We start from the raw sequence: 26588 nt of genomic DNA, 5'->3' as shown, positions 1-26588 counted from the left end.
GCATCAATGATTCATATTGTAGAGTTAGAAGGGCCCCCAAGGGTCATCTAGTCCAACCCCCTACAATGAAGGAATCTCAGCTGCAGCATCAATGACAAATGGTTATCCAACTTCTGCTTCGAAACCTCCAAGGAAGGAGATCGTCCACCACCTCTCCACTATGGAGCGGTTCTTACCATCCTAACGTTCTTATTGATGTCTAGTCAGAATATCCCTTCTGGTAACTTGAAGCCATGGGTTCGAGTCCTGACCTCCGGAGCGGGAGGAAAAAAACCCAAGCTTGCCCCATCCTCCATGAGGCAGTCCTTGGGATATTTGAAGATCTGAAGTTGTGTGGAGGGAGGAACTGCAGCTTTGAGGAGAAAGGTGGAGAATGTTTAGTGAAGAGAGAGTACCACAAAATGATGTCTCCCCTGAGCACCGGGAAGGGAGGAGACCAACAGTACAGTGGTACCTCGGGTTAAGTACTTAATTCGTTCCGGAGGTCTCTTCTTAACCTGAAGCTGTTCTTAACCTGAAGCACCACTTTAGCTAATGGGGCCTCCTGCTGCTGCCGCGCCGCCGGAACACGATTTCTGTTCTCATCCTGAATCAAAGTTCTTAACATGAAGTGCTATTTCTGGGTTAGCGGAGTCTGTAACCTGAAGCGTATGTAACCCGAGGTACCACTCTACCTCCAATTCAGCAAGAGGCATTTTCAGAGGAAACATTGGGGGGCAGGCGGGAGGCACGTGCGTGGATCTGACCTCCAAGAACATTCAAGCGATGCTGTAATTAGAGGCAGGCATCCCTGTGCCTTGTCTGACACGCCCTAGGCACCCTTTCCCCACGTTGGACCTGAGTGCAACTGAAGGAACGCGCCGGGCATCCTATGCTACTTGCGCGCAGAGAGACTGCAGAGCTCAAAAAGTTACGAGATCTTTGGGGAAACTCCCATGCTTCTACTTCGCAGCCAATGCAGTTTTTCTTTAATTGCATAATTGCAAAACTGATTATTAAAAAGGAAAAAAAAAACCAGGGCGCGATTGCTCCTGCTGCAAAGAGGCAACCAGTAAGTACAGTAAATAAGAATAATTGGCGCATTTGCTTTTTTAAAAAAGCGGAGAAGACATTGTAACCGGTAGTTAAAGCTCTCTCTGTAACTCTTCCGGTTTTAGTCCATGCAGATTCAGAATATTGGAAACGAAGTGTAGAGCAGGAAGGGGCAGAATGATGACTCCATTGAAAAAAAGAAAGAAAAGAAATCGTAGCCGGAAGTTAAAGCCGAGTGCATACCTCTACACGTTTTTCCTTCTATGCCTGTAGTCCGGCCGTGCTGGCTGCTGTGCGCATGCCCGGTGCTCCCGCGCCGCCGAAAGTTGGTTCCCGGGACGAGTGGAAGGTCTCCGTAGACCCCGCGTCACGTGAGCAAAGGAGGGTCAGTGGGGGGAGGAGATTTGGGTTCCCTAGCAACAAGGAGGGAGGGGGCCAGGTACCCCTCTCTTGAAGGTTAACCAATATAATATTATTCTTATTCTTATTATTTATAATTAATAATAAACTAAGGGGAGGGCGAGCATAGAAAATGAACGAGCTAGACGTTTTTGTTCTTCAATTCCAAATAATATAATTTTTATTCAGAATAGCAGACATGCTGTTAGCAAAGCACAGACACGCTTCGTCTAATGGCAAAGTTAAATCACCAAGCCAAGAAAAGATGCACGAGCTACAGAGAATCTATTATCTTTATTTTTATTAAACCTGCCCGTTTCCTTGGCAGGGCAGCTTACAGATAAAAATAAGAACAGCTAAAAACGTGGGGGTGAGCAGAAACACCCAAGAAACAATGAAACATGGATGGAATTAAAAACCTCTCTCTCTCTTATATGTAAGATCTGTTAAAACCATACAAATAATTGCAACGCAAACATCACAGCGTCGGCCCTTTCATTAAATAGGCTAAGGTTTCTCTGGGCTACAGTTAATAAGAGAAATACACAAAAAGCCTTTTTCATTGGATCGCACACAACACACAGCTCAGTTGGTTAGAGTGTGGTGCCAATAATGCCAAGGGACAGATGCATATTTCTGCATTGCAGGGGCTTGGACTAAATGATCCTAAGGGTCCCTTCGAACTCTACAATTCTATCTATCTATCTATCTATCTATCTATCATCTATCTATCTATCTATCTATCTATCTCTATCTCTATCTATCTATCTATCATCTATCTATCTATCTATCTATCATCTATCTGTCTATCATCTATCTATATCATCTATCTATCTATCTATCTATCATCTATCTATCTATCTATCTATCATCTATCATCTATCTATACCATCTATCTATCATCTATCTATATCTATCATCTATCTATCTATCTATCTATCTATCATCTATCTATCTATCTATCATCTATCTATCTATCATCTATCTATATCATCTATCTATCTATCATCTATCTATCTATCATCTATCTATCTATCATCTATCTATATCTATCTATCTATCTATCTATCTATCTATCTATCTATCTATCATCTATCTATCCAACCTCCAGTGGGAAAGGAAAACATGAGGTATGTGCCCATCTCCATCCCATCAATGTGTAAAAGAACCAGGTAAGGTGGCACACTGCCTGCCTCCAGGGCCCCCGCATCTGTGAAAACTGAACTTTTGACAACCCACCTCACAGGGTCGTTGTGTGCAAATATAGACGACTCCTCACTTATAGGGAGGAGCTACCTTCCGGGCCCCCATGTGCATAAGTGGAATCGCACAATAATAATTGGGGGACTGCTGTCCTGCCAATTAGGATTTGGTTTGTGGGGTGCCAAAGGATACTAGCCTGTCTCTCGTCCTTTTAAACATGCACATGCAATTATTTATTAAGAGTTATATACCGCTCTTCAGCACAGGAGCTCACAAGATACATGAAACTGCTGTCTGAGATCATGAGTGTGCTGAGGAGATACTGCTCTCCCTTTCTTTCTCACCTTCTCATCCCTTTGAGGTGATGGAAACTCTAAACCAGTGCCCAGTGTCAGTTCAGGAAGGTTGGTGGCAAATACTCGCCTGAAGCTGATGTCCTTTCGGTCAGGAATTCTGCCAACCAGGAATTACCATATTTTTCGCCCTATAGGACGCACTTTTCCCCCTCCAAAAATGAAGGGGAAATGTGTGTGCGTCCTATGGGGTGAATGCAGGCTTTCGCTGAAGCCTGGAAAGCGAGAGGGGTCGGTGCGCACCGACCCCTCTCGCTCTCCAGGCTTCAGGAAGCTATCCACAAGCCTTGGGAGCCCGGCGGGAGTTCCCGCCAGGCTCCGCAGGCTTGCGCACAGCTGCCTGCAGCCTGAAGCCCGGGGAGCGCAGCGCTGTGCACCCCGGGCTTCGGACAGCTGTCCGCAAGCTTGCAAACTCCCGCCGGGCTCCCAAGGCTTGCGGATAGCAGCCTGTTCTGGGGGCTGGGGAAGCTCGGGCTTCCCCCGCCCCAGCCCCGTGCCTGGGAGGAAATAACAAAAAAATTCTTTATTCCCCCCCCAAAAAAAACTAGGTGCGCCCTATGGGCCGGTGCGCCCTATAGGGCGAAAAATATGGTAGGTATACAACCCTGTTCTGGATGGAGTTGTACTCGTTCTGCAAGATCAGATATGCAGCTTAGGGTAGCGATCCTGGATATCCAGTATCAGTGCTGGATGAGAGTCATTTTTACAGGTTAGTTTGCTTAGCCGTAACCTTTCTTAGGGAATTTGGACCTGAGCGTAATCACTCATGCAATCTTCCAGGTTGTATGACCTCTTTCCATGAGGCTCATTCAATTGCAGTTGGTCCAAAATTCAACTGGCTGGAACGTCAGAATGTATACCTCTGATCTTACTTCATCTCTACCAGTTTCCTTTTTAAAAAAGGCTGAATTTCAAAATGTTGCTGTTAAGCTGTTTAGAGCCTTAGTTGACCCAGCTTTCTCCCATATGAAACTGATAAGCCATGAGCTCAGCTTCAGAGCCTTTTCTATGTGCCATCATTAGTAGACATTCAAAGCGTGGTTTCATGGCTCCTTTTTAGTGGTGGCACGGTGCTTTGACATGCCTTCTCTGGTGAGATCCATCAGGCTCCCTCTCTTCATGTGTTGTTCAGACAGGCTTTAAAAATTCACTTGTTAAAGCAGACTTCTAATACTTAACGTTTTGGGACAGGAATACTGTATCCATGTATGCCCAGTATTGTCAATAATAATCCCTTGATAGAAATTCATAAGATCAAAGTCATGAAATACATTTTATTTTTCTTTGATTTAATTTGGTTCTGTTTTTACATGCACAGGAAGATGAACATAAAATGAAAATAGTCCTGACTGCTAACTAAGCATCAAGCAAGTGTAAGGAGGTTGCCTATAGAGAAGAATTCTTGGCATCTTCCGGAAGCACTGGTAGTCTGCTTTCCACAACTGAAGTAAAACTCAGAGATAAATTCCTAGTGTGAATATTTTACGTTTCAGTTACCAACATGTGGCATGGAGTGAGTGTAAAATCAGAATAAGTGAATTGTGGAGTCGGGCAAAACTTGAGTCAACCTTTGCTAATGGAATTTGAAGAAGTACGAAGAGCCTTTTGTACAAACTTTCCCCCTAATGCTATACTTCCATTTGGTTTGACAGACGGAAAAGATGGCCTTGGTTCCTTACGATGACACGGCTGCTTGGGGGATGCAGAAGTTGCACAAGTCTTCCTCTACATACTGTTTTGCCAACCACACCATCGAGATCCAGCAGAACTGGAAGCAGCTGGGTGTTGCAGCTGTTGTGTGGGATGCGGTCCGTATAATTTTGCACTTACTCATTTTCTGACACTGTTGCTGTTTAAAGATGATCCTTTGCTGTTTAAAGGTGGGCATTAATAGTCACTTTTCCAGCCCCCCACCCACCCCAATTCCTAAATCAGTAGAAGAAGAGTTTGGATTTGATATCCCGCCTTATCACTTCCTTTAAGGAGTCTCAAAGCGGCTAACATTCTCCTTTCCCTTCCTCCCTCACAACAAACACTCTGTGAGGTGAGTGGGGCTGAGAGACTTCAAAGAAGTGTGACTGGCCCAAGGTCACCCAGCAGCTGCATGTGGAGGAGCGGGGAATCGAACCCAGTTCACCAGATTACAAGGCCACCGCTCTTAACCACTACACCACCCTGGCTCTTCAGTGCTTTGGTAGCCTGATCTTGTGCGTGCTTACTAGCAATGGATTTAGTAGGGTTTACCTCCAAATTATAGTAGTCCTGCCATAGTAACGATGGTCTAATCTAGTTGTCCTAATAATCTTATCTGTAGTTGTGGTGTTGCTTAAACTATTATTTGGGTAGCAGAAAACCTGATATGGATGTTCTCTGCACACTGAACTGTTGATCTTCAAAGCCACACATTTCAAAAGAGACCATGGAGGATGAAAGTCATACTGTAAATGTTTAAAGAAACACTTTACACATTTATCATGCACTGTATACTTTTTTTCTTAATGTTTTGGCATAGTTTCAGATGACAGTATACTTCACTGTAGTCATAGACACTCTTACCTGAGAGTAAGTCATGTTGAACTCAACAGAACCTGTTTCTAAATAGACATGTATAGGATCACACTGCCGTCTGTTTGGGTGCTAATGGTACAGTCTTTTTACGGAATGAACCATTGGTGATGCCCCATTAAAAAAATAAAAATAAAACCCTGATATTTCTTGTTTTTCTGTTGAGCGCTGGAAAAACGTTCTTGTTGTAAGCTGTCCTCATTTTATTGTACACAACAGAAAGATTAGTTATTTCATCATCTCTTAACAAGGTATGATCTGTTCAGGGATGTGAAATCTCACTGGAAATCTCACCTTCTTTCAAAAAAATCAGTTTTCACCTCCTACCTGAAGAAGAAAAATTTATGAGTAGCCAAAAAAATAGATCATTAGTACAGGCCTCAAGGAGACTGAATTCTTCTCTTTAGTGTATATTTGTCAAAAAGTACAGTTTTAAATTGCTCACAATCCGCTGAGCAGAGTAACGTCACTAGAAATTAATAATTTGCAGTTAAATCCTCATTTTAGGCAGGGACACCCAGACTTCCAGTTTTAACCTCCCCAGTCCCCCTGAGTATTTAGGTCCAAAGAATAATAATATTCTGGTCTGCCCTCACTTCACAGCGGTTTGTTACCCTCAACTTTTCTGCAAGCTTGTCATGGGACCCACATGAGCAATGCTGTGATTAGGCTTTAACCTAAATAAGCATTCTTTTTAATTAGATTTTTTTCCCCTTCCGGGTGCCCAGGCTGTGGTTTTGTGTACTTTCTTGGAGATGGGAGGCATTGATCTACAAGGACGCTTGGTGATTGAGTTAGGAGCCGGAACCGGCTTGCTGGGAATTGTAGCTGCACTGCTTGGTAAGTTTCTCTTTGCAGAAACTGGGACTGATGTGGCCTATTAAGTTCATCTGACAGTAATTCTGAGTTACATTGTTTTCCTTGGGTGCTGTTCACTGCAGAGCACAAATCCCTTTTTATTGTGTTTTTTTTGGGGGGGGGTGTTAGGGGATTATACCAGACATGTCTATTTTGCAGCCATCCCAAGATTTTGCCTTTACAGACTGCAATCCTATATACACATATCTGGGTGCAAGTCCAGTCCAACTCATCTTCAGTTGACATACCATTTATGACTCTAAACCAAGATAACCTTTCAACTCTTGAATAGCAACCACTTGAATTACGGCTGCATGGCGTTTGTGAGGCTGCCTTGAAAATGATCTAGAAACTTCAGCTGACCCAAAATGGGGCTGCAAGGTTATTAACAGGGACTTGCTGATAATGGATTAGCATAGCAATGCAGTGATAGAAAGATGGTAGTATAATATTCTTTTATTGAGCATTAGAACACTCTCTTGGTCTGATAGCTTGGCTGAATGACATGACTGGGCCATACTGAACATTAATAATAATAATTCCGAACATGAGTTTACATAGGAATCAACCCGAGAAATGGTTTTGTTGTTTGGGGAAATAAACCTGTGTTTTGAAAGTTGTGCTGGACACCGGCAATTTGTCTTCATGCATTTGATTTCTCCTTCTTCTCTTCCTCCTCCTCCTCTTTTTTGGAACGTTAGGTGCTCAAGTGACAATCACAGACAGGAAGGCCGCCTTGGCTCTACTGGAGTCAAACGTCCAAGCTAATTTACCTGCTGACATCCGGCCAAGGACAGCAGTAAAGGAACTGACTTGGGGCCGAGACTTGGGGAGCTTCTCTTCAGGAGGATATGACTTTATCTTGGGAGCAGACATTGTTTACCTGGAAGAAACGTTTGCCGATCTTCTTGAAACGCTGGACCATCTCTGCTCTGAACAGACGGTGATCCTGCTATCATGCCGCCTCCGTTACGAGCGAGACCACAAGTTCCTGAAGATGTTGGAGGAGCGGTTTTCAGTATACGAGGTGCACTATGACCCTAGTAACGATGTGCATATATTCAGAGCACAGAGGAAAGCCCAGAAAGCAGATCTGTGATTAGTTTGTGAACTCTTGTATGCTCATTCCCGCCACTTGCAATCATTCCTGGACCAAACAACTTAATTTAGGCCTTTCATCCAGCCATTTCTCCTGTTTTTTCCCATCCCGATCATGGTAACTCAGATAATCCAACCAAATTATAAATGGACCAATGAATTATTAGTGTGTAAGGGCCAAGCCTGCCTTTGAGGAAACGTAGGACCTGCTGGCTTCAAGTAAATGGAAAAATCCAATTAGATTAATAATAGTGACAGTTTACCTCTGTTTTCCACTGGCGTTAAGCTATGCTGCTCAGAACTACATCTCAGGGCACTTCCCCCAATGGAACAGCAAATATGAATTATGCAGTGCATTGGGGGGCGGGGATGTGATATCCACAAGGAAATATTTGGCTATGTTATGTAAAAACAAACCAGTTTTACTGTTTGTGTGCTTAGAGAGAATGGCTCAGTTAGCAATTTTCTATCAGGCTAACTGGAACAATGATCAATCATGCAATAGAGAAATAATATACCAAAACATAAGGGGAGTTATTGATTTGCATTCCTAATAGAATGTTTAAATTCTTCTAGATATTTCGCATGAAACTAATTAGTCTAACATCATTCATTCATTATTATTTAGAGTTGCCCAGTTCCTTAGAAATTCACTCTGTAATATGTTCACAAATATGCTTCATTAGTTGTTTTTCAATAATCAAGTTTGTAATTTATAATTCATCAGTGCGCATTCAAGCTGTCCAATAATTTTATTTATCAAGTCTCTTAAGTGGATCCCTACTATTTTATCGAAAAGTAAAATTGTAATACATTAGTTAAGTAAATCACTAATCTACATTTAATAATGTTTCCCCTCTGCTAATTCAAATCTGTCAATGTAGAATCAGAACCACCCCTAGTCCAGCATCAGTTATCAGTATGCAAGTCCAAATACAGGAAAAACTGTGATATCATAAATAAGCCAGAAGTCAACTAATAACTGAAGTCTTTTTCAAACGTAATTCCAAGGTCATCAAGTACGTATACAGTAAGATCTTCTTTGAATAGTTTTTTAAATGTCCAGAAAGTCTATGGGTGTCTATATCCAAATAAAGTTCTGTTCCCAGTAAACTTATCTGTGTCCACAATTAGATTCACACACATATATATATAAACATGTAAGTTTGTCTTATATTAAAGTTTGTCTCGAAATTTGGAATTAGTTAAGGTGTAATTTAAAGTCACGATGCTTTCTGTTGCAATTCAAAAATAGACCCTTCCCTCGAAAGCTTTCCATGAGATTAGATTTACTCCTGAAATTATCAAAAGAAAACAATGAATCCATTTCTTACCCAAACATCATGTGATGAAGAGAGCGGAAAGTGAGTGTGTCGTCCATTGTCTATCATCGCAATTGGAAAGTGATCTGATCAATAAAGTGCACTATCTGCTTAGTGACTTGTAAAATTCTGGTGCAAAGTTCCAGTATTCTTACTCTCATGTGGAAGAAGTTCTTACAAATAAGTTGTTACTGCCTGATAGAGATAGCAATACTTGATAGTTGTAAATCATTCCACAGAAGTAGAAAGTCAATTAAAATGTTTGATGTTTCGCAAAGAAATGTCCCATGTTTGGCTAGTTTTTCAACAGAAGGATACAACCAGGCAGGTGTACTCAAGAGGTACCGTATTTTTTGCACCATAACACTCACTTTTTTCCTCCTAAAAAGTAAGGGGAAATGTCTGTGCGTGTTATGGAGGGAATGCCTACGGGTGGCATGCCTGCGGATTTTCCTCCTCTAAAAACTACGTGCGTGTTATGGTCGGGTGCGTGTTATAGAGCGAAAAATACAGTAATCTCACGTGACTTCTGAATCTGAACTCCTCCACTTAAACATGCCTCCAGAGTGAGTTGCCAAATTCCATCCCAATCAGCAGAGTGCAACTTCTAACCAGAAAGCCAGAATTTTCACAATTGTGTTGTGGTCCCTTGGAGTGGATCCCAAGTACTGTGAGCAAACTGAAAAGAGGTGCATGTGCAGTGGGAGCAGAAGAGCAATTCTCTAGTTGGGAGGTTCTGCAGCAGTCCTCGTGCTTCCACGTGCAGCAGAAGAGAACATTTGGACCAAAACCATCCAAGAGGCACAAGAGTGTTCCTAGTTGAACACAAAACAACTCCCGTCCTGCATGTAACAGGATGCTTTGGGACTCCCAAAACTTCCTAAAAAGTGGGAAGCACAATCTTGAAATCAACTGTGCAAATGTAACAAAGGTGAACAAATCTTTAAAGATCTTCACAATCTCATTTTTAAGCTGCACCATTCTTTGGTTCCTACGGTTCAGGCACTAGGTAAAGGGACCCCGGACCATTAAGTCCAGTCATGGATGACTCTAGGGTTGCAGCACTCATCTCACTTTATTGGCCGAGGGAGCTGAGGTTTGTCCGCAGACAGCTTCCGGGTCATGTGGCCAGCATGACGAAGCCGCTTCTGGCGAACCAGATCTGCGCACGGAAACACTTTACCTTCCCACTGGAGTGGTACCTATTTATCTACTTGCACTTTGATGTGCTTTCGAACTGCTAGGTTGGCAGGAGCAGGGATCAAGCGACGGGAGCTCACCCTGCTGCGGGGATTCAAACCACCGACCTTCTGATCGGCAAGCCCTGGACTCTGTGGTTTAGACCACAGCGCCACCCGTGTCCTATTCAGTTCAGGCACTACCTAACAGCAATAAAAGCAGCTGTTTAAAGTAACTGAAGGTTTTTTTTGAAAGAGCTCTTTCTGGGATTTAGAACTGAATCAGTTCACAAATTCGGACTTCAGCTTTTCCAGCCTAAGTGAATCCATTCCATCACAACCTGTGGAGCACTTTTGTGGTGTAGGATTCGACAGTTCATCCTAGGGCACATGCTCAGTTTGAGCTGGATCTAAGGTTGAGCAGAGCATGTGCTGAAAAACCCTAATGACCTGCCCCACCCCACCCCACCCTGGCAGAGACAATAAGCATCTACCCCTGGAAGCTTGTGTAGAATCGTAGAATCAGAAGGGACCTCCAGGATCATCTAGTCCAACCACCTGCAACGCAGGAATATGCATCCGTCCCTTTATGCGGGGAAAAGCCTGCAACCTTGGCATTATCAGTGCCATTCTGAGGAAAGTGGCACAAGCGATCTGTGCTATTATTCTGGTGCAAAATGTGGAGCTGGGAAGTTAGGAGGGGCCGTTGCTATGGTTTCTACAAATTTCTTCAGCCCAGCCTCCCCATTTCCTAGTCAAAGGAGCAGCTCCCCCCCCCCCATTTCTCCCTTCCCGTTAATAATGAAAGGTAACATCATTTGTGTGGGTGTGCCAGGGACATGAATGGGAATTAGATGTGGCACTTTTGTGCCCATCTCTACCATTCCCCATGTCCCCTTGGGCCCCTGATACATCTATATTAAGGGAGCTTTCCACAGATGTTCTGAAGTACATCTGGTGGCATAAACCCTCCTGTCAGCATATCTGTCTTTGCCCCCAAAGCAGCCCTTAGTCTGTATCCTAGGGTCCCTCGCCAGGAAGTATACATATGATTGGGCCCTCAGTACATTTCTATTTTACTGTTTTATGTGGTTAAGCAGCAGGTATTGCTGATGTCAACGGCATCAAGATAAATGACCCTCCTTCTCTGAAGAAAAGAGACTTCAAGATGATTTTAAAAGCATGTTTATGTGTCTGCACATAAATGTGTAAAAAGGGTGTTATGACAGTTTATACCACAAACTTTACAGTAAGAAAAAGCACTTTTATGACAATTCACAAATTCACAAGGATCACTTTAATATACAAAGCAATTACTAGCATTCTGAAACACAAAGCAGTTAGTATGTACACAATGTTAATAAAAAGCAGTGTAACTCAGTACATGGGGTGGGGGGAATAAACGCACAAAACAATAATTACAAAATTAAAACGGGGGTATTTCTAGGAAATAGAGGATTCTCAAATGAAATTAACCCATCCCTAGTTCATATTTCTTTGCTCAGCAATTTAATTTCAAGAGGAAACTTTTTTCAAAGTTCAATACCCTGTTTTGTGCTGATTGTTTTGGGTGAAGAATCAGAAATGGGGGGTGAATTTTAGTTTCTCTTAAATAAAAATAGCATAGCCATCCCCATTCCAGAAACTTGAAATTTTGCATTGTGATTTCTTCATGTGTAAACTGCCTTCCAAACGTAACGAAGGAGCTTTAGAGAAGGTGCTTCGCTTGCACAACTTTCTCTCTGTGTGTTCTTGCAAGCAGAATGGTCATACATAAAGTAGTAGGGTTGTAAATGGAACTGAAGGTCTAGCATTTAGTTTCTTCTTATTTCAAAACAGAAATAATTCTTTTACGCAGATATGGAGTGGTATCTGGCTCAAGTGCAACCGGTAGAAAACATTTTAAAAACAATATCCCAATTATTTATCATGACCTTATTGAATACCATCAAACTGTTTTAGGTCTCCTCTCCTCTTTCTTCCTGCCTCAGATTGTCCATCAAATCAATTTGCAGCCACGGCTCAAGTGACTGACTGATACAGTAGTATCTTGCTTAGAATGACACAGCCAATGGTTGTTTTTAAATCTGCACCAATCTCTAACTTGATTCCATTATCAACAGGTCAATCGGGAGAAATTCAAGTGAGGAGGAGAACCTCCAGATAATTAGAGAGGTTTGATGTGCCTTGGGTTCAATGTGAGGCTAAGAGGCCGCATGTAAACAATACAGCATAGTTATTGTGGTAGGCAGTGGCGACTGGGTCATATTCAGAAAGCGCTGCAAAAGAATGGCAACCATAGGACCTCGGTGCTTAATTTTTGCAGCCACGTATCCATAAATTAACGAGCTAAATCCCAGCGTAGTTGTTCTTAGTTGTCTCATTACACTGGGGTAAGCTACGCCTTGACACCAAGCATCTCGGAAATAAATGCTGCATTGGTGAAAACGTACGTGTGCGCACAAACCCTGAGAAAGTGAGCAAAAGGGTACAGTAAGATGCGGTGAGATTCCTTGCAGGTATAAGCAAGGATAAGCAGGATTCAAAATAACAATCCTGAACAAACCCTCATCATTTCTGACTCTGTAAACATGACTTTAAAATGTACGACCGCTCACTTCAAGCTAGCAGGGACCTGCATTTGCAGTACCAAAAATACATTTGTGCTATTTCAAAAAAAAAAAGCCTGTCCGTTCACCTACGACTATGGTTTACATACATTTTGAGGTTCCAATGTTTCAGGATGCAAATATATCAGAATGAAATATTTTGGGATTGCATTCTGATATGCCGTCTACCGATTTCTCATCTTGCAGTGAAGCCATGCAATAATTCTTAAGCTATAGTCAGCATGGAAGATGAACGTATCACAAGACAATGCACTGCTAAAATTTCAGCACCATATATTTAACAGTTCCAAGCTGGCTGTGCTTCTCAATGTGCTCAGAACAGAGGTTGGTGTACTTTATATCTAGAAAATTTAGAAGACTTGATAAAATCTATCCATAGGCATAAAGTATGCAACCATGGGTTTATAGTATATAAAAATAAACCCATTTTAAGAGTCTTTAACTTTACATCAACTCATCTTAATTGCCAGCAGGAAATACTCAGGAGTTGTGCTTTCTGATAAATCTGGGTGTGTTATGTAGCTTCACTCTTTAAGGAAAACAAATCCATGCATCTTACATTTTTTTCATCTGGACTCTCTCCTTGAAATGTTCAGTCCTATTCACAAACTACAAAATGAATTTAGTATCACCAAAATTTAGTTTCCCCTTTTCTCATATGATTGTTCCAATAATTAAATACAATCCTCTGCCACATTTCTAATGTCATTAAAAGGACTGTAATCTTCCTAACTTCCACTGGACTGTAGATTTTTGGTCCTGCCCTGCAGATCCCCCCCGCAAGAATTGCCTCTTTTAAAGTTTATCCTGAGAGTCAGTGGATTAGCTAAAAGTAATGAGATATATACAAATAGCAGGACCACAATAAATATGCTAGACGCTCTTCAGATTAAGAGCCAAGCTGCATGATCAATACCCTCAAAGGCAAAATTTGAACTGTACTGCCACTTCACACTGCAGATGGCAATTGAAATGTTTGCCCAAACATTAAAAACTAAGATGTCAGTGGAAGGCTATAGTATACCCTTCTCCATAATACTAGTTTTTTATGGGCAGGATTTTTAAAAATACATGTGGGAGCACAATCAAACATTCAATCTCCACCTGAAGCATGTAGTTGTACATTCTAGCCTTCAACAGCACCCAAGGCTGCAGGTCATGTATTTGAGCTCATTACCAAAACTGATTTTGGTCATACCACTAAAGTTCTCACCTTACTGGGAATTATTTAGCTTCAGATAATTGTTTCTGAAATAGAGACACTATTAGAACCACCAGGCTTGTTTAGACGGATGTGTGCTTTCACACTCAAGCAATGCTAGAATAAGATACTAGAAACCACACAAAAGCAAGAAAACTGGAAAAATATTTTTCTCACCAAAAAAAAAGGGGTGGGTGGGTGGGTGATTAGTTCCCTTTGTATAAAGCAAATCTTTTCCTTTTATTTTATTTTTTTGCCTTAATGTATAGCTGCCGAAGAGACAAAGCACAAAGTGAACAATCTGGGGGAAGAGAGGAGCTTAAAACGGCTGACATAATTCCATAATTCACTTTCTAAAAAAATACAAATTGCAGTGAAATAAAATCACTAAATATGGGTAAGTGAACAACAATACAACATATCAATAAGCGCCAGAAGAATGTAGCTCAAACAAGAGGCTGAAGCGTGTATATTAACACGCATGCACATTCTCTCTCTCACACACACAGAGTAAAACTTTTTTCTGACCTCAATATACTATAATACTCAGCATTCCTGACTTAAAAGCTCTCAGAGCTATAGATTATATACTGTGTATATATATTTTATATATGTACATATTTTATACATACGCATTTTCCAAGAATATCTGTTAGAAGAGCACCCTAGGCAATATTTCAATTGCCTACATGGTACCTTTTATTTTGTAAAAGATAGAAACTGTACTTGAAACCAGACCTATGTATGATGACTACAATGGAGCTAGCCCTTTCTACGCCGTTTTTTCCCCCAATTAAGCCTGGCAACCAACTTAGTATTTTAGCAAAATTTCTGTTGAGCAGCAAAGGGGCCAAATGCAAAACAACCAGGTAAGACAATCTTGCTGTTTGTTCAATAAATTAGCAATATACAAAATAAGGGTTTGCTTGTTTTTCGCATTCTCTTCAGTTCCTTTTGGCTGTCAGAATTACAAAGGACATACCGGTAAAGTCTGAACTTGGGTTACCGAAAACATAAGAAATAGGAAATTGTTGTATTTCATAAGAAATGCCAGATATCTCGGTATTGGGTAAGTAAAAACTGACAGATGTTATTTTATTGCTGGTGAAAGATTCCAGAATGAAAACCCTGAATTGACCTATAGACGAGCCACACTAGATTCTGCAAGCAGTTCATATGTTGAGCCTCCTTTGACCGAATGGAACCTGGGAAAGGCTGAAATTAAGCATAGGGTCAGCCCCACCACAACCCATTTGTCTGCTGAGCTAGCTCTCTTGCTGAAATGCAACTCTCTCAGCTAATTGCAGGAGATGCCAAGAACACAGCAAGCAGAGAGTTTTGGTGGTTGCTTTCCTGATGAACGAATTTTAGATTATTACATAATGTTCAAACAGATTACCTGACACATCCACAGCCAGCTTTGAAAGAGGCTTTCTCAAACCAAGATCAACACATGCAATGGTTTTCAATGAGGTTAGCAATTCGAGAAAATCAGCAGAGATCATGATTCTACCAAAATTTCGGGGGGTGAGGGGAACAAACCTCACAAGGCAAGTAAAAATTGTGGATCTGAGTTCTCCATAATCTATCATCCCGTTTCTTTGTAGGAATCTGCTTTTGTTTTTTTAAAAAATATATTATGATGTGAGAATTGAAGGGTTTCTAAAATGGCAGAACTTATTTTTGTTCAGAATGTCTGTATTATTTTATCCAATAGCAGGAGGAAAAGTTTGCCTTGCAAATAAAAATAAGCTGCTTAAAATATGAGGCTTTTTGTATTCTTTAATTCTAAAGATATTGTGACATGCCTTACAAACAAATTTTGTCTTCATCTGATAAAAGGCTAAATTATAAAGATTTGCACTTATTTTCATAAAAAACAAATGCACTATTAAGTAAAATTACTAGCTAAATTATTGCTACAGGTGTTAGATTTAACTGATAAAACATTGCAATAGGCCATGTTGGTTTTATCACCTTTAAGAAGATCTGTGAACTAATATTCTTTCAGGAGCAGTCTTATTTTATGTGCAGGCTTTTATAGATGAGGATCAAAATAACTGCTGGGATTAGAGATTCAAAATAACTTCATGTTCTCTTAAATAAGTCCATTTTGCCTCTGGAGAACTGATTCCACCTCTAAGTAGCCAAAGTAGCTTGAACAAAGGAATTTCTAATGTTGAACGGCTTATTTGCTGCCTTAAATAATATTATACTGATTAATCACATTACTGATTCCTGCAACATACTTTAGGGGAAGTTTTTTTCTTTTTACTCCTTAGGGTTTGAATGTCTGCAATGAGAAACTTTTACTTAGATCCAGCTTGATCCCTAAATGACACAGAGTCCTACTGAAATCAGATAGCTTAACTAGGATGCAGGTCTGGCTGATGACTTAGGTTCAACAAGTCAGCAAAGTTCAATTTCACACCATCTGTGTGCACAATAGGGAGATTTAGAAAAAAAAATTCTCTACCTGCATGAAAAAGTTAACATTCACTCCTTTCTTCACTAAAGTATGCACTGCTAGCGGTTGCCTTGTATAACATCGCCTCTGGATAATGCAAACAAAAATGGTGTTTTAATGAATTATTCTTTATGATAATCTCATGGACTTCTAAGCTAAAGCAGAACGTTACCGTTCCTGCTCTACTGCTTGCTAGGAGTCCATGTCCCCTTAGGATATCATAAGCGTTAGATGATTTCTTTACGGGCAATCAAAAGACTGAACACATGAAATCTCCTTTTTTTATATAAAAAAACCAGGAAATCAATGGAATCATCTTTTATCATATAGAAAACTATCTAAAAAACAGATGGAGGTTACAGGTGACTATCCCACCTTCTCCCCAACCCTTCTCTATATGCTTATTTAATTCCTACTGTGTACATACCTACATACCTGAAGTACATGTCTTTTGGCATCATTCTACCACGTAGCTGCAACTGTAATGTTTGATAATGGAGGTTTGAAACCATGCAACAATTTGGCAACCATAGCTTCCTCAGAGCATACCTTGGGTACGCATCCAGCCCCATAATACTTCAGGGCAGAGCCTCGGGATAACCATCTCTGAGGGATTCAGACGAGCTCTGTGTTTTAATTCTTGAAAGCATTATGAAATAACCCCCTCTGCGCGCGCACACAAAAAACAAAACCCAGCTTCAGAAGTGAACGTTATTATTCCTTGAAGAAGATGGGAGATGAGGAAGTCTCTTCTCTTTCTTCTCAACCAGGATGCAGTGTGGTGAAAATAATTCGGGGGAAGGGAGAGGGAAGGTGGGGGAGAAGTGGAGGCAGGTGTTTCAACATTCACAGTTTAATGCAAAGCACAGACGGATAAAATTCTGCAGTTGCTTTCAGGCAGTTTTGCGCGTAGAAAAAAAAAGAGAGAGAAATGTTTAGAAAATAAAAAGTCCACTTTGTCTTTCTGGCAGTCACCAAAGCAGTCTTTCTCTGACATTAACAAACCAAAAATGGGGATCTAAAATTAATCCGATTTGTGGCAATAAAGGTCCTTAAGTGCTTTTAGCTCTTCAATCAATGTCTTGTTTTGGTTTTCAAGCACAGCCACTCTGTTTTCTAGACATTTGACATATTCCTTTTTCTTCCTGCGGCACTCGCGTGCTGCTTCCCTGTAGGCAAAACAGAATATTAAAGCTCAAGTCAATATGTTCACTGATTTTAAACTGATAAAACTGAGGCAGAACTAACTCAATAGCATAATATTTTTTGTTTGTTTCAGAGTAGAATAAACACAATTCTTCTTTACAGACAGGTGAGCAACAGGCTTCCTTGTGGCAGTGGCAAATCACTATTGCTTGCCTAACGTATCAGGAACCTTCTGAAGCAATGGGAGGTAATTTCACATATGCCATTCAACTGTATGGTACAGTGGTGCCCCGCAAGACGAATGCCTCGCAAGACGGAAAACTCGCTAGACGAAAGAGTTTTCCGTTTTGGAGGTGCTTCGCAAAACGAATCTCCTATGGGCTTGCTTCGCAAGACGACAATGTCTTGCGAGTTCCTGCTGGTTTTTTTTCCTCCCCCCCCCTTTCCTAAGCCGCTTATCAGCTGATCTGATCAGCAGATAAGCCGCTAAAAGCTGCTAAAAGTGCTAATAGCGCTAATCCGTCAATGGGCTTGCTTCGCAAGACGAAAAAACCGCTAGACGAAGAGAATCACGGAACGGATTCTTTTCGTCTTGTGAGGCACCACTGTATATATTTTGCATTTGATGTCATTTTCCCTTTTTGCATGGACTCTGGCTTAAATTCAAATTGTTGGTAAATTGTAAGGAATATTTGCATTTGGTGTTATTTTCCTTTTTGGACTGATTTTTTAGCTAGGTAATTTTGGCAGTGAGGTGAGAGGAGGAAGGTATTACACACCACAACTTTTCTTGCCCTTCATGCTGAGGGATAAAGACTGGTGTGTACTGAAGCTACCTTTCGGAGCCACATTTCTGCTTATTTTGTTTTTCAGGCACAGCCAAATTTCTGCCACACCCTCAGTTCCACCTGGTAACAAATCCTTCTGCAGGACTATGGGGAGCTGGGTAGGGTTGGGGGGTGGGTCTCCTGGTCCTCCAGAGCACACAAACCTGTTCTTCATTAGGCGGACTTCTCTCTTCCGCGCTGCTTCCTCTGCTGGCTGGGTGGGAAGTGCTGGGGAGGATGCCATCACGACACCAGGTGCAATGGTGCTTGTAGGTGCTGTGCGAATTTGGTAGGTCTGGACATCTCCTGAGGCAGCTAAGAGGGGGGAAAAAGGCATCAGGGAATGTAGGGGTATTAGGTCTGACAGCTCTGGAAGCCTACACTGGGGGGAATGGGGACCTGTCATTTCAAACGAAGAACCTCTCCCCGCATTACCTGAAGCTGCACGGTTGATGACACCTTTGTGTTGCTTCCGTGCTGTGCTGCAAATGTGTAAAGCTTCTGCCTGTGTGGCTGGGCTAAATGTACATATTTACGTAACATGTCCATGATGCGTCTGCCTCTTTCTCGCCATCTTACTTGCCTCTGTTGCTTTGCTCATCCCTGCCCGTTCTTACTTTCTGATCCTGCTTCATATGGCTTCTTCGCACCCTAGCTCTCTCTTCTACTTCTCTAGCCCAGACCCTTCTCCAATTCAATAGATCACACCCCACTTACAGGCTGCCGGCACTGCTTCTTCCACAAGGCCTCTCCTGACTCTTCACAATCAACCCTTTCCCAGTCTCCACCATCCCTATCTGCAGCCATTGCTACTGCTCCTCCTACCCAGAATCTTTGTCAAATTATAGGCTTCTGCCGCGCACAGCTGTTTCCTCCTGTGTTTCTCCCTGACTCCTTATTTTCCACATATTATTCTTCAAAGCCATTGCTCTTTTTTTCATCAGGCTTGGCCAGGCACATAATTGTTTTTGTGTGGGTTAGTGTACAGTCATGTTCAATTAAACTTAAAAGTAACCCTACAGACTTTCAAGGAGCAAGAAGAGTAAACTCTAGTTTGGGCACCCCCACCTATCAAATTAGCTTTTGGATAGCTCTTTGCTCCAAAATTAAATAATGTCCCCACCTTTGATAGGTTACTGTTGCCAAAGATTACTTGGCAGCACCAGAAACAAAACCTTGAAGGAAGGACACTTTTAAAAAACCAAAAACAAAACTATGCTATTGTCTAGCTATTAGCATTCAGAATTCTGGCCCATTACTAACTATTTTAGTCTATTGCCCACTATCGCTAGAACAGCAGAGTGTATTGCAGCTTTCTTAGAAACAGGTATTTGCTTAAAAGTATGGTGCTTCACAAATATTACATGTGCACAGTGATTCCCTATTGGGGGGGGGGGGGAAATTCCACACACGGCATGTATCTAGTGCTAAACTTGAGCAAATTGCTTAAAACTGCTCTTCTTTACCTTGTACAACAACTTGGTTGCTGGGCACGAGAATCTGCTGTCCATCCGTGGTCTGTGCATACTGTAAAATGGTGGTACCAGGCTGGGTTGCAGCGGCATTGGTCATGGTGAGCGTCTGCAGGCCTTGGACTCCATCGGTGCCATTATTAGCCAGCTGGATTGCACCTCCCTGGGTGATGGCAACTGAAAGCAGGCAGATGCGAGTCAGCATATGAGAATATTGACCTCCTCAGTGCCATACACACAACTGTCCTCAGTCCTTCAGTCAAACCAACAATTTGAGAATTAAGTCCGTTTCAAGACTCTTGTTTTTTATGGATGTGGCGCCATTACCGTTGTCAGTCCAGGGAGATACTGCCCTGAGACTGAAACCCCAGCAGCTGGGACTGCAATCACCACACAGGCCAATGTTAAAAAACTGTCATCAACTTGCCAGTTATGTTTCTGTTCCTTGCAACCATGGTTTTTTTTTAAACAACCTAATTTAGATAATAATTTCCTCCTGCAGAGTGAAAATATCTACTTTATGGGCAAAATAAATATTTACAACTTACATTTCAAGAGTAACAATGAGACCCTCTAAATATTGATCTTGGTGATCATGAGGTATTTACTATGTGAGATTTTCAGTAATATGAAAAAATGTGTAGGTCAACAGAATATTAGTTACAAATAACGAATGACATGAAGCTCATCCAAGTTATCAATCTACTTCTGACATGCCTCTGTCAAGCTCTGCCCATTCTAATGATTAAGGTTTTTTGTTTTTTCGTTTTGTTTCCCCCTCTTCTCTACCACGCACGGTTAGGCTTTAATCTACACCCTTTTCTCAGATCTCCATTCTAGCATTCCTCCGTCTCTTTATCTCAGTTCCTTTTCGTTCTTCACATACAGTTTCTCTTCTGGTTTTTATTTCATGAGTCTATTCTCTTTCATGAAGTCCCTCGGTCTGTTCCACCTCATCCAGACGGAAGCACAAATACCGTTCACACATGGTCCCCTCATTCAGCGCTTCTAGCACAAGGCTCCTCAGCTCCTCCACATTTACACCAGTCCATTCATGCAGACAATACCTGCATGCAGAGCATTGCCATATTGATGGTTGATATCAGCAACACCAGTCCCTAAAAGAAAATCAGGACCACACTGGGGACCAGGGCAAAAAAAACAGTTGCAAGCACCATGCTCTTCATCTGCCCCACCCCCTGCTCCAGCCCTGAAAGTTTACTGAGTAAGGACAATCCACATGGCAATGCTTCTCACATGAAAACTGCAACTGGAACATGGAAGCATGCTTGCATGCAATAGCTACTGCAAAGCAATGATCACAGAACCAGCGTCAATAGGAGTTAAACTGGAATACAATCACCTTATCACTTGATAAACTACCACCTCAACTGCTTGAGTCAGCTCGTCCTTTGTAGTCATAATGGCACAAGGTGGCACGGTATCCCACACTTAGGAAGTAGGACAAAGCTATTCTATGTACGGGCAACCCCCCCCTACCCGCCAATAATATACCTTCAGCTAGGACAAGGGAAGGGTGTTTGGGCTGAAAAAAAGACCTTCAGAATTGTATATAAACAGACTTTGTTGGCTGTGCTCACTTCAAATTGTGTGCTGCTCAAGAAACCCCCTGTTCTACCGATCCATTGCATCAAGGAAGTGTTGTTTATTTTGCCAGATCAGGAAGATGGCCTTTGGTGAAAGTAGGAACCTTTGCATCCAAAGGGCACTCCCCCCCCCCCAGGGGAAACTCACAGGAACTCAGTCCCGGCACCTCTCAGGTGGGTTCCAGCACCTCTCAGGTGGGTGCCATTGCCATTTTAAGAGAACGAGGAAGGAGCTCATGGCGAGTTCTCTTTTTTTAGAAAAATAGCACTGTGTCCTGTCTGTATTACCTTTTGGCCTCTTCCCACGTATTTCCTGTTTCTCTCCTTCCAGCATTCCTGACACCACAATTTCAAAACTTGGGAGTGGCAAATGTGGGGCTTCGCGTTTTGAGCACTTGGGAAAAATTCATAATATAAATACTAAGCATTCTTGCCATCTTTTAAAAACCAAATCTCTGAAGTATTCTGCCTCTCCACTTATCAGATGAGAAACACAAGCAACATACTGTATTGCCCACTGCTTGTCTGGTAAATTGGAGTTGGCACCGTGACAGTCGTGATGGCAGGTGCTGTTGCTTCCTCTTCAGACTTCTCTTCTTCAATCCTTGGCACTCCTGGGGCATCTGAGGACAAGTCGTTCAAGATTTTTCTGAAAAGGGAAGAATATTGTAGAAATCTCACCAGGTTCTCGTAGCTTCTGTATTTTTGGGCAGGAGAATTGGTATAACTGGAAGGGCAGGGACGGAATGCCCAGGCTGTCACACTGGCAGGGTAAGAACCTAAGGAAAGCCTGGCTGGATCAGACAGAGGGGCCATCCATTCCAGTATCCTGTTCCCTATAGTGGTTAGCTAGGAGCATGAAGCCTCATCTGCCATGTGCTCCTATAGCAACAGGTATGCAGATGTGAAATGCCTCTGAATATGGCTCTTACTTCCTCAGCAGGACTTGACCTATGGATACCCAAGGATTTGAACACAACACTTCAAGATTAACATCTCTTAGCAACAAACTGTATGCTGAAGTCAAAAAGGATTTCTGTCCCTATGGTACAGTTTGGGATAATCCAACTGATTTAGGTGCACTGGGCCGTATTGAACCAAATCATTGTGCTAGCCTAACAAGATTTCACTTCCTCTCTTCAAACCGGGTCAGGAGAAGCCTCGTGCCAAACATCTGGAACACATTATAGTTATGCAGTATGACTATAACTTGTACTGGAGTTTGTAGAACAACAAAGAAACTGGTTGTTAAGAAAACTGAAAGCTAAATGACTTTGGTCTGACATGTCACTACACAGTAATTATAAGAAGCTGATTTGCTGCATGTGTGTAAGAGAAATTAAATTCCTACCTGTAAGAAGGTCGTCTGGAAAGAATCTCTCTGCGTTTCTGGGAGTCTGTGACGCTGTCCACCGATTCCTGTGAATCTTCACTTTCTGCAATAGTGGAGATCTAGGTATAAGAGCACAGTAATGTTACCGTTTTAAACCTACTTAAGTAAAAACAGATGTAAAGGTGAGAATATGGTCAGCAAACCCACACCATGAGGTTCTCTTCTATACATGAAAATCTGAAGACCCAAGTAATGTAAGAAACTGTGGTCTCCTATCTACTCTGAACAAACATGCTCAGAGGAACATGGAACTTTGTAAAACCTGGCCTCTGCAAAAAAGGAGATGTCATTGACGCTCTTGGTAGCAGAAGGCAGTTATGGGATCCATAGGTGGTTATCTGGCTAGCACTTGCTAACCTGGTTGACTGGTGAATATGAAAACACACTAAAGAAAAAGCGAGTAAAAGTCTGTTTCCCCCCAAAAAGAAAATAATGTTTTTAAATTTCAAAAACAAACAAGCAAAAACCAAACATGTGTAGATATTGGCAAGGCTGTCAGGTGCCTTCACTTGTGGAACATAAATTGCTCAAAGATCTATAGGTACGCCGTCAACATTCAGCATAACCAGGATTTCAGGATTGTGAAACGCTTCTTAATATTTCAGCATTCCTACTGCATTCTTGCCTTTAATCTTGTCCTCCTAAATTCCAAGCACTTTTGTTATCAGTTTCTTATCTTGTTTCACTATGGTTAGAAATTCCTGTGTGTCATCTGTACTCTGGAGGGTTTTACATGACAAACAGCATAAACCTAGCTTTAGTGACTGGAAGTATAGGCAGAAGAAACGACAGAACTTGTAAAGCAGCAAACAGGAATCCTTATCAAGATGATCTAAAAAAACCTAGTACCGCTTACACAACCGTATAAACAGACTTATGAAGTCTATCTGCTGAATACTGATTCTTAATAAGAAATCTCTAAAACTGCAATCCTGGGTGGATGCACAATGCCTCAAGGTGGAAGCAGGAGTACAAGGCAGAGGAAAACCCTGGTATCCCTTTGACTGTTTTGTTTTTTTAAAAAAAATATTTCCATACCACTGGAAACAATAGGAGGAAAGATTTAGTTCTGCTTAGGCGTGTGACTAAATTTCTCCCTCATTTGAGGGTAAGTCACACGACCAGGATGCCTCTGGATCAAAGCTGCTATCTCTTTTTTTCGCCCAGCTGACTTCAGAATTCCAATGTTTGCTGGGCTAGGGCTTTGAAGGATCTGTCACAGAGGTAGATCCCATCTAGCCTACGGCCTATGGGACGCCACCTTGGTGACCTTAGGGCTGCATCCTACATTTATCTCACATTTTTAAGAACATAAGAAGGGCCCTTCTGGATCAGACCGAAGTTCCAACTAGTTCAGCATTCTGTTTCCAAGAATTGCCAGCTACATGCTTGTAGGAAGAACACACCAGGGCAATCTAAATTGTTCCTATTGCCATAGGTAAAGGTAAAGGTACCCCTGCCCGTACAGGCCAGTCGTGACCAACTCTGGGGTTGCATGCTCATCTCGCTTAAGAGGCCGGGGGCCAGCGCTGTCTGGAGACACTTCCGGGTCACATGGCCAGCGTGACGAAGCTGCTCTGGCGAGCCTGCACCAGCGCAGCGCACGGAAACGCTGTTACCTTCCTGCTATAAAGCGGTACCTATTTATCTACTTGCACTTAGGGGGGCTTTCGAACTGCTAGGTGGGCAGGAGCTGGGACCGAACATCGGGAGCTCACCCCGCCGCGGGGATTCGAACCGCCGACCATACGATCGGCAAGTCCTAGGCACTGAGGTTTTACCCACAGCGCCACCCGCGTCCCCTCCTATTGCCATGCTTAATAGCAAATGATTTTGAGAGTACTCTGGAACCTGCTTAGGGAAAGAACCATATTAAATACCACTAATTAAGCAGCATAATGAACTGCTTAAGTCTTTTATTCTAAACCAAGGGTGGGCAGCTGCTTTCTGCTGTAGAGGATACACTAGCTGTTCTAAATCGGTTATTGATTCACATCAGAATATGAACACCTCTTTCAAGAAAACACCTATGTATGTGCAGGTCTCCCAGTCACCTAAACACACACCCCTCTTCAGCAGAAACTAAATAAAATGCTATTCTTCCGATATGGTGGACTGCTTCAGAATGAAAACTTAAGAGCGTTTATTTTCCAGCTGCCCCCTTCCCCTAGGAAGGCTTCAGATATGAAAAGGAGGAGTTATAAAGCCAGGCCCCATAACTGACCCACAGGGGAATCCTCCTCAGCTGATGCCTCCCAGGTCTCAAATGCTGGCTGTGCTGGCTGTACATGCTCCTTGCTCCCTTCCATGAAGGATGTGGGTCTTGCCAAGTCAGAAGACATCCTCATAGAGATCAGTCTGCAGTTCCCATCTCTGGCAAACCTGCGGTGCTGCTGCTGCTGCAGGCGCTCCACCAAGGCCTTGCGTCCTTCACTGGCTAGGCTTTAGGGTTTTTCATGGTCATTCGGACGGGCCAGATTAGATGTTCCTTGGAACTAAGCTGGAGTCTACCCTGAACACTCTTTCCCCTCATACATACATTTTCAACATCTCCTTTACAAGGCTAACCAAACAGCTTCTGGGTATCCTTCAGCAAGCAGCCTTTTCTCGCTATAATAGTTATCTCAAGAAATACTGTTGTGGCTCAGGCCAGACCATGCCTATGTCCAGTAGAAACCAAATTTTTGTTGCTGTATCAGTGGAGGTGGAAAAGAACAAAAACGAGAGTGCAGCGACTTTAAACGGAAGAGATGGAAATGGTGAGAGAGCCTGTTTGAACTTTTTAGTCCTGTCCTGAACATGGCAGTTTTGAAGTCATTTTTTCATCTTGCATAGCATGAACTACCTATAAACTATGAAATGGCAAAGGCAAATTGGTATTGTTTAGAATTTCTTTGCAGAAACTTAAAACGGTGCATGCTGATAATAAAGCTCAGGATACAACAGTTTAGGCAATGTTTCTGTTTTTCAGGAAATAACATGGCTATTTGAAAGGCATTTTCACGTACCTGAACTGTCTGGACTTGTGGGGACTGAATAACTGAGGGCTGGGCTGCCTGGATAACGCCATGGACTTGAACTGTTTGCCCATTAGGCAGCTGTACTAAGGTCACAGTGGGAGCAGATGATGTTGCGTGAGCTGCTGGCATAGATACCTAGGAAAGAAAGAAGGAATCATTATGCTAAAACCACAGAACTAATGTCTTAAATCCTTCATTCCTCCCTATTATGTACTAACAGAGTTAACAAACCTTTTCAACACAAGAATCAGGATGTCACAAGGGTTGACAATTTTTTTAATAACAATCATATCATATTTTCTTTTCTTTGAAGGTACTAATGAAGAATAAATGACTACACTTACTTTATACACCTCTTTCACTTTTTTCATCTTAAGTATTTATGACAAATAATGAACTTACATGATTACAGATTTCATATTAATATTTATTTATTTATTTCCCATGCAACCCTTCTTCCAAGGATCACAGGGCAGTTTACAATATAAAAATACATAACAAAGTAACAAACAAAAGCAATACCTGTCTGACACCTAAAGATAGGTAATGAAGGCGCCAGGTGAGCCTTCCTGGGGAGAGCATTCCGCAAATGGGGAGCCTCCGCAGAAAAGGCCCATTCTTGTGTTGTCCCCTTGTGGACCTCTTGCGGAGGAATACAGAGAAGGGCCTTAGATGATGATCGCAGAGTCTGGGTCAATTCACACGGGGAGAGACAGCCTTTGAAGTATTGCGGCCCTGAACCACTGAAGGTCTTATAGGTCAAAACCAGCACTTGGGCCTGGAAACTACCGTATTTTTCGCTCTATAACACGCACCC

The 26588-nt window shown here is 42.1% G+C and overlaps 2 protein-coding genes across 6 annotated transcripts in view; one reads left to right on the top strand and one right to left on the bottom strand.

The window, feature by feature from the left end:
- The first annotated feature begins 1186 nt into the window (after positions 1–1186).
- METTL21A (methyltransferase 21A, HSPA lysine) lies at positions 1187–9111 on the top strand. Its single transcript, XM_081184427.1, is given in 5 exon segments — positions 1187–1403; positions 4640–4641; positions 4643–4795; positions 6281–6392; positions 7112–9111. Coding segments are annotated over 5 exon segments (738 nt in total). The 5' UTR covers positions 1187–1330; the 3' UTR covers positions 7510–9111.
- A 2066-nt stretch (positions 9112–11177) lies between these two features.
- CREB1 (cAMP responsive element binding protein 1) overlaps positions 11178–26588 on the bottom strand; it is a 33218-nt gene continuing 17807 nt past the window's right edge. For 4 of the 5 annotated variants that reach the window (XM_081182883.1, XM_081182882.1, XM_081182881.1 and 1 more), the window contains 7 exons: positions 25760–25906; positions 22710–22810; positions 21865–22007; positions 20819–20869; positions 19746–19928; positions 18444–18594; positions 11178–17475 (listed from right to left, as the gene is read on the bottom strand). In XM_081182883.1, coding sequence (XP_081039009.1) covers positions 17331–17475; positions 18444–18594; positions 19746–19928; positions 20819–20869; positions 21865–22007; positions 22710–22810; positions 25760–25906 — 921 coding nt within the window. In that variant the 3' untranslated portion in view covers positions 11178–17330. The remainder of the gene's footprint in view (positions 17476–18443; positions 18595–19745; positions 19929–20818; positions 20870–21864; positions 22008–22709; positions 22811–25759; positions 25907–26588) is intronic. The other variant, XM_081182884.1, reaches the window with a different exon arrangement.

Source organism: Podarcis bocagei (assembly GCF_964188305.1).
Source record: "Podarcis bocagei genome assembly, chromosome: 1".
Classification (NCBI taxonomy): domain Eukaryota; kingdom Metazoa; phylum Chordata; class Lepidosauria; order Squamata; family Lacertidae; genus Podarcis; species Podarcis bocagei.
Note: the sequence above shows the minus strand (reverse complement) of the source record. Positions and strands in the feature narration are given on the sequence as shown.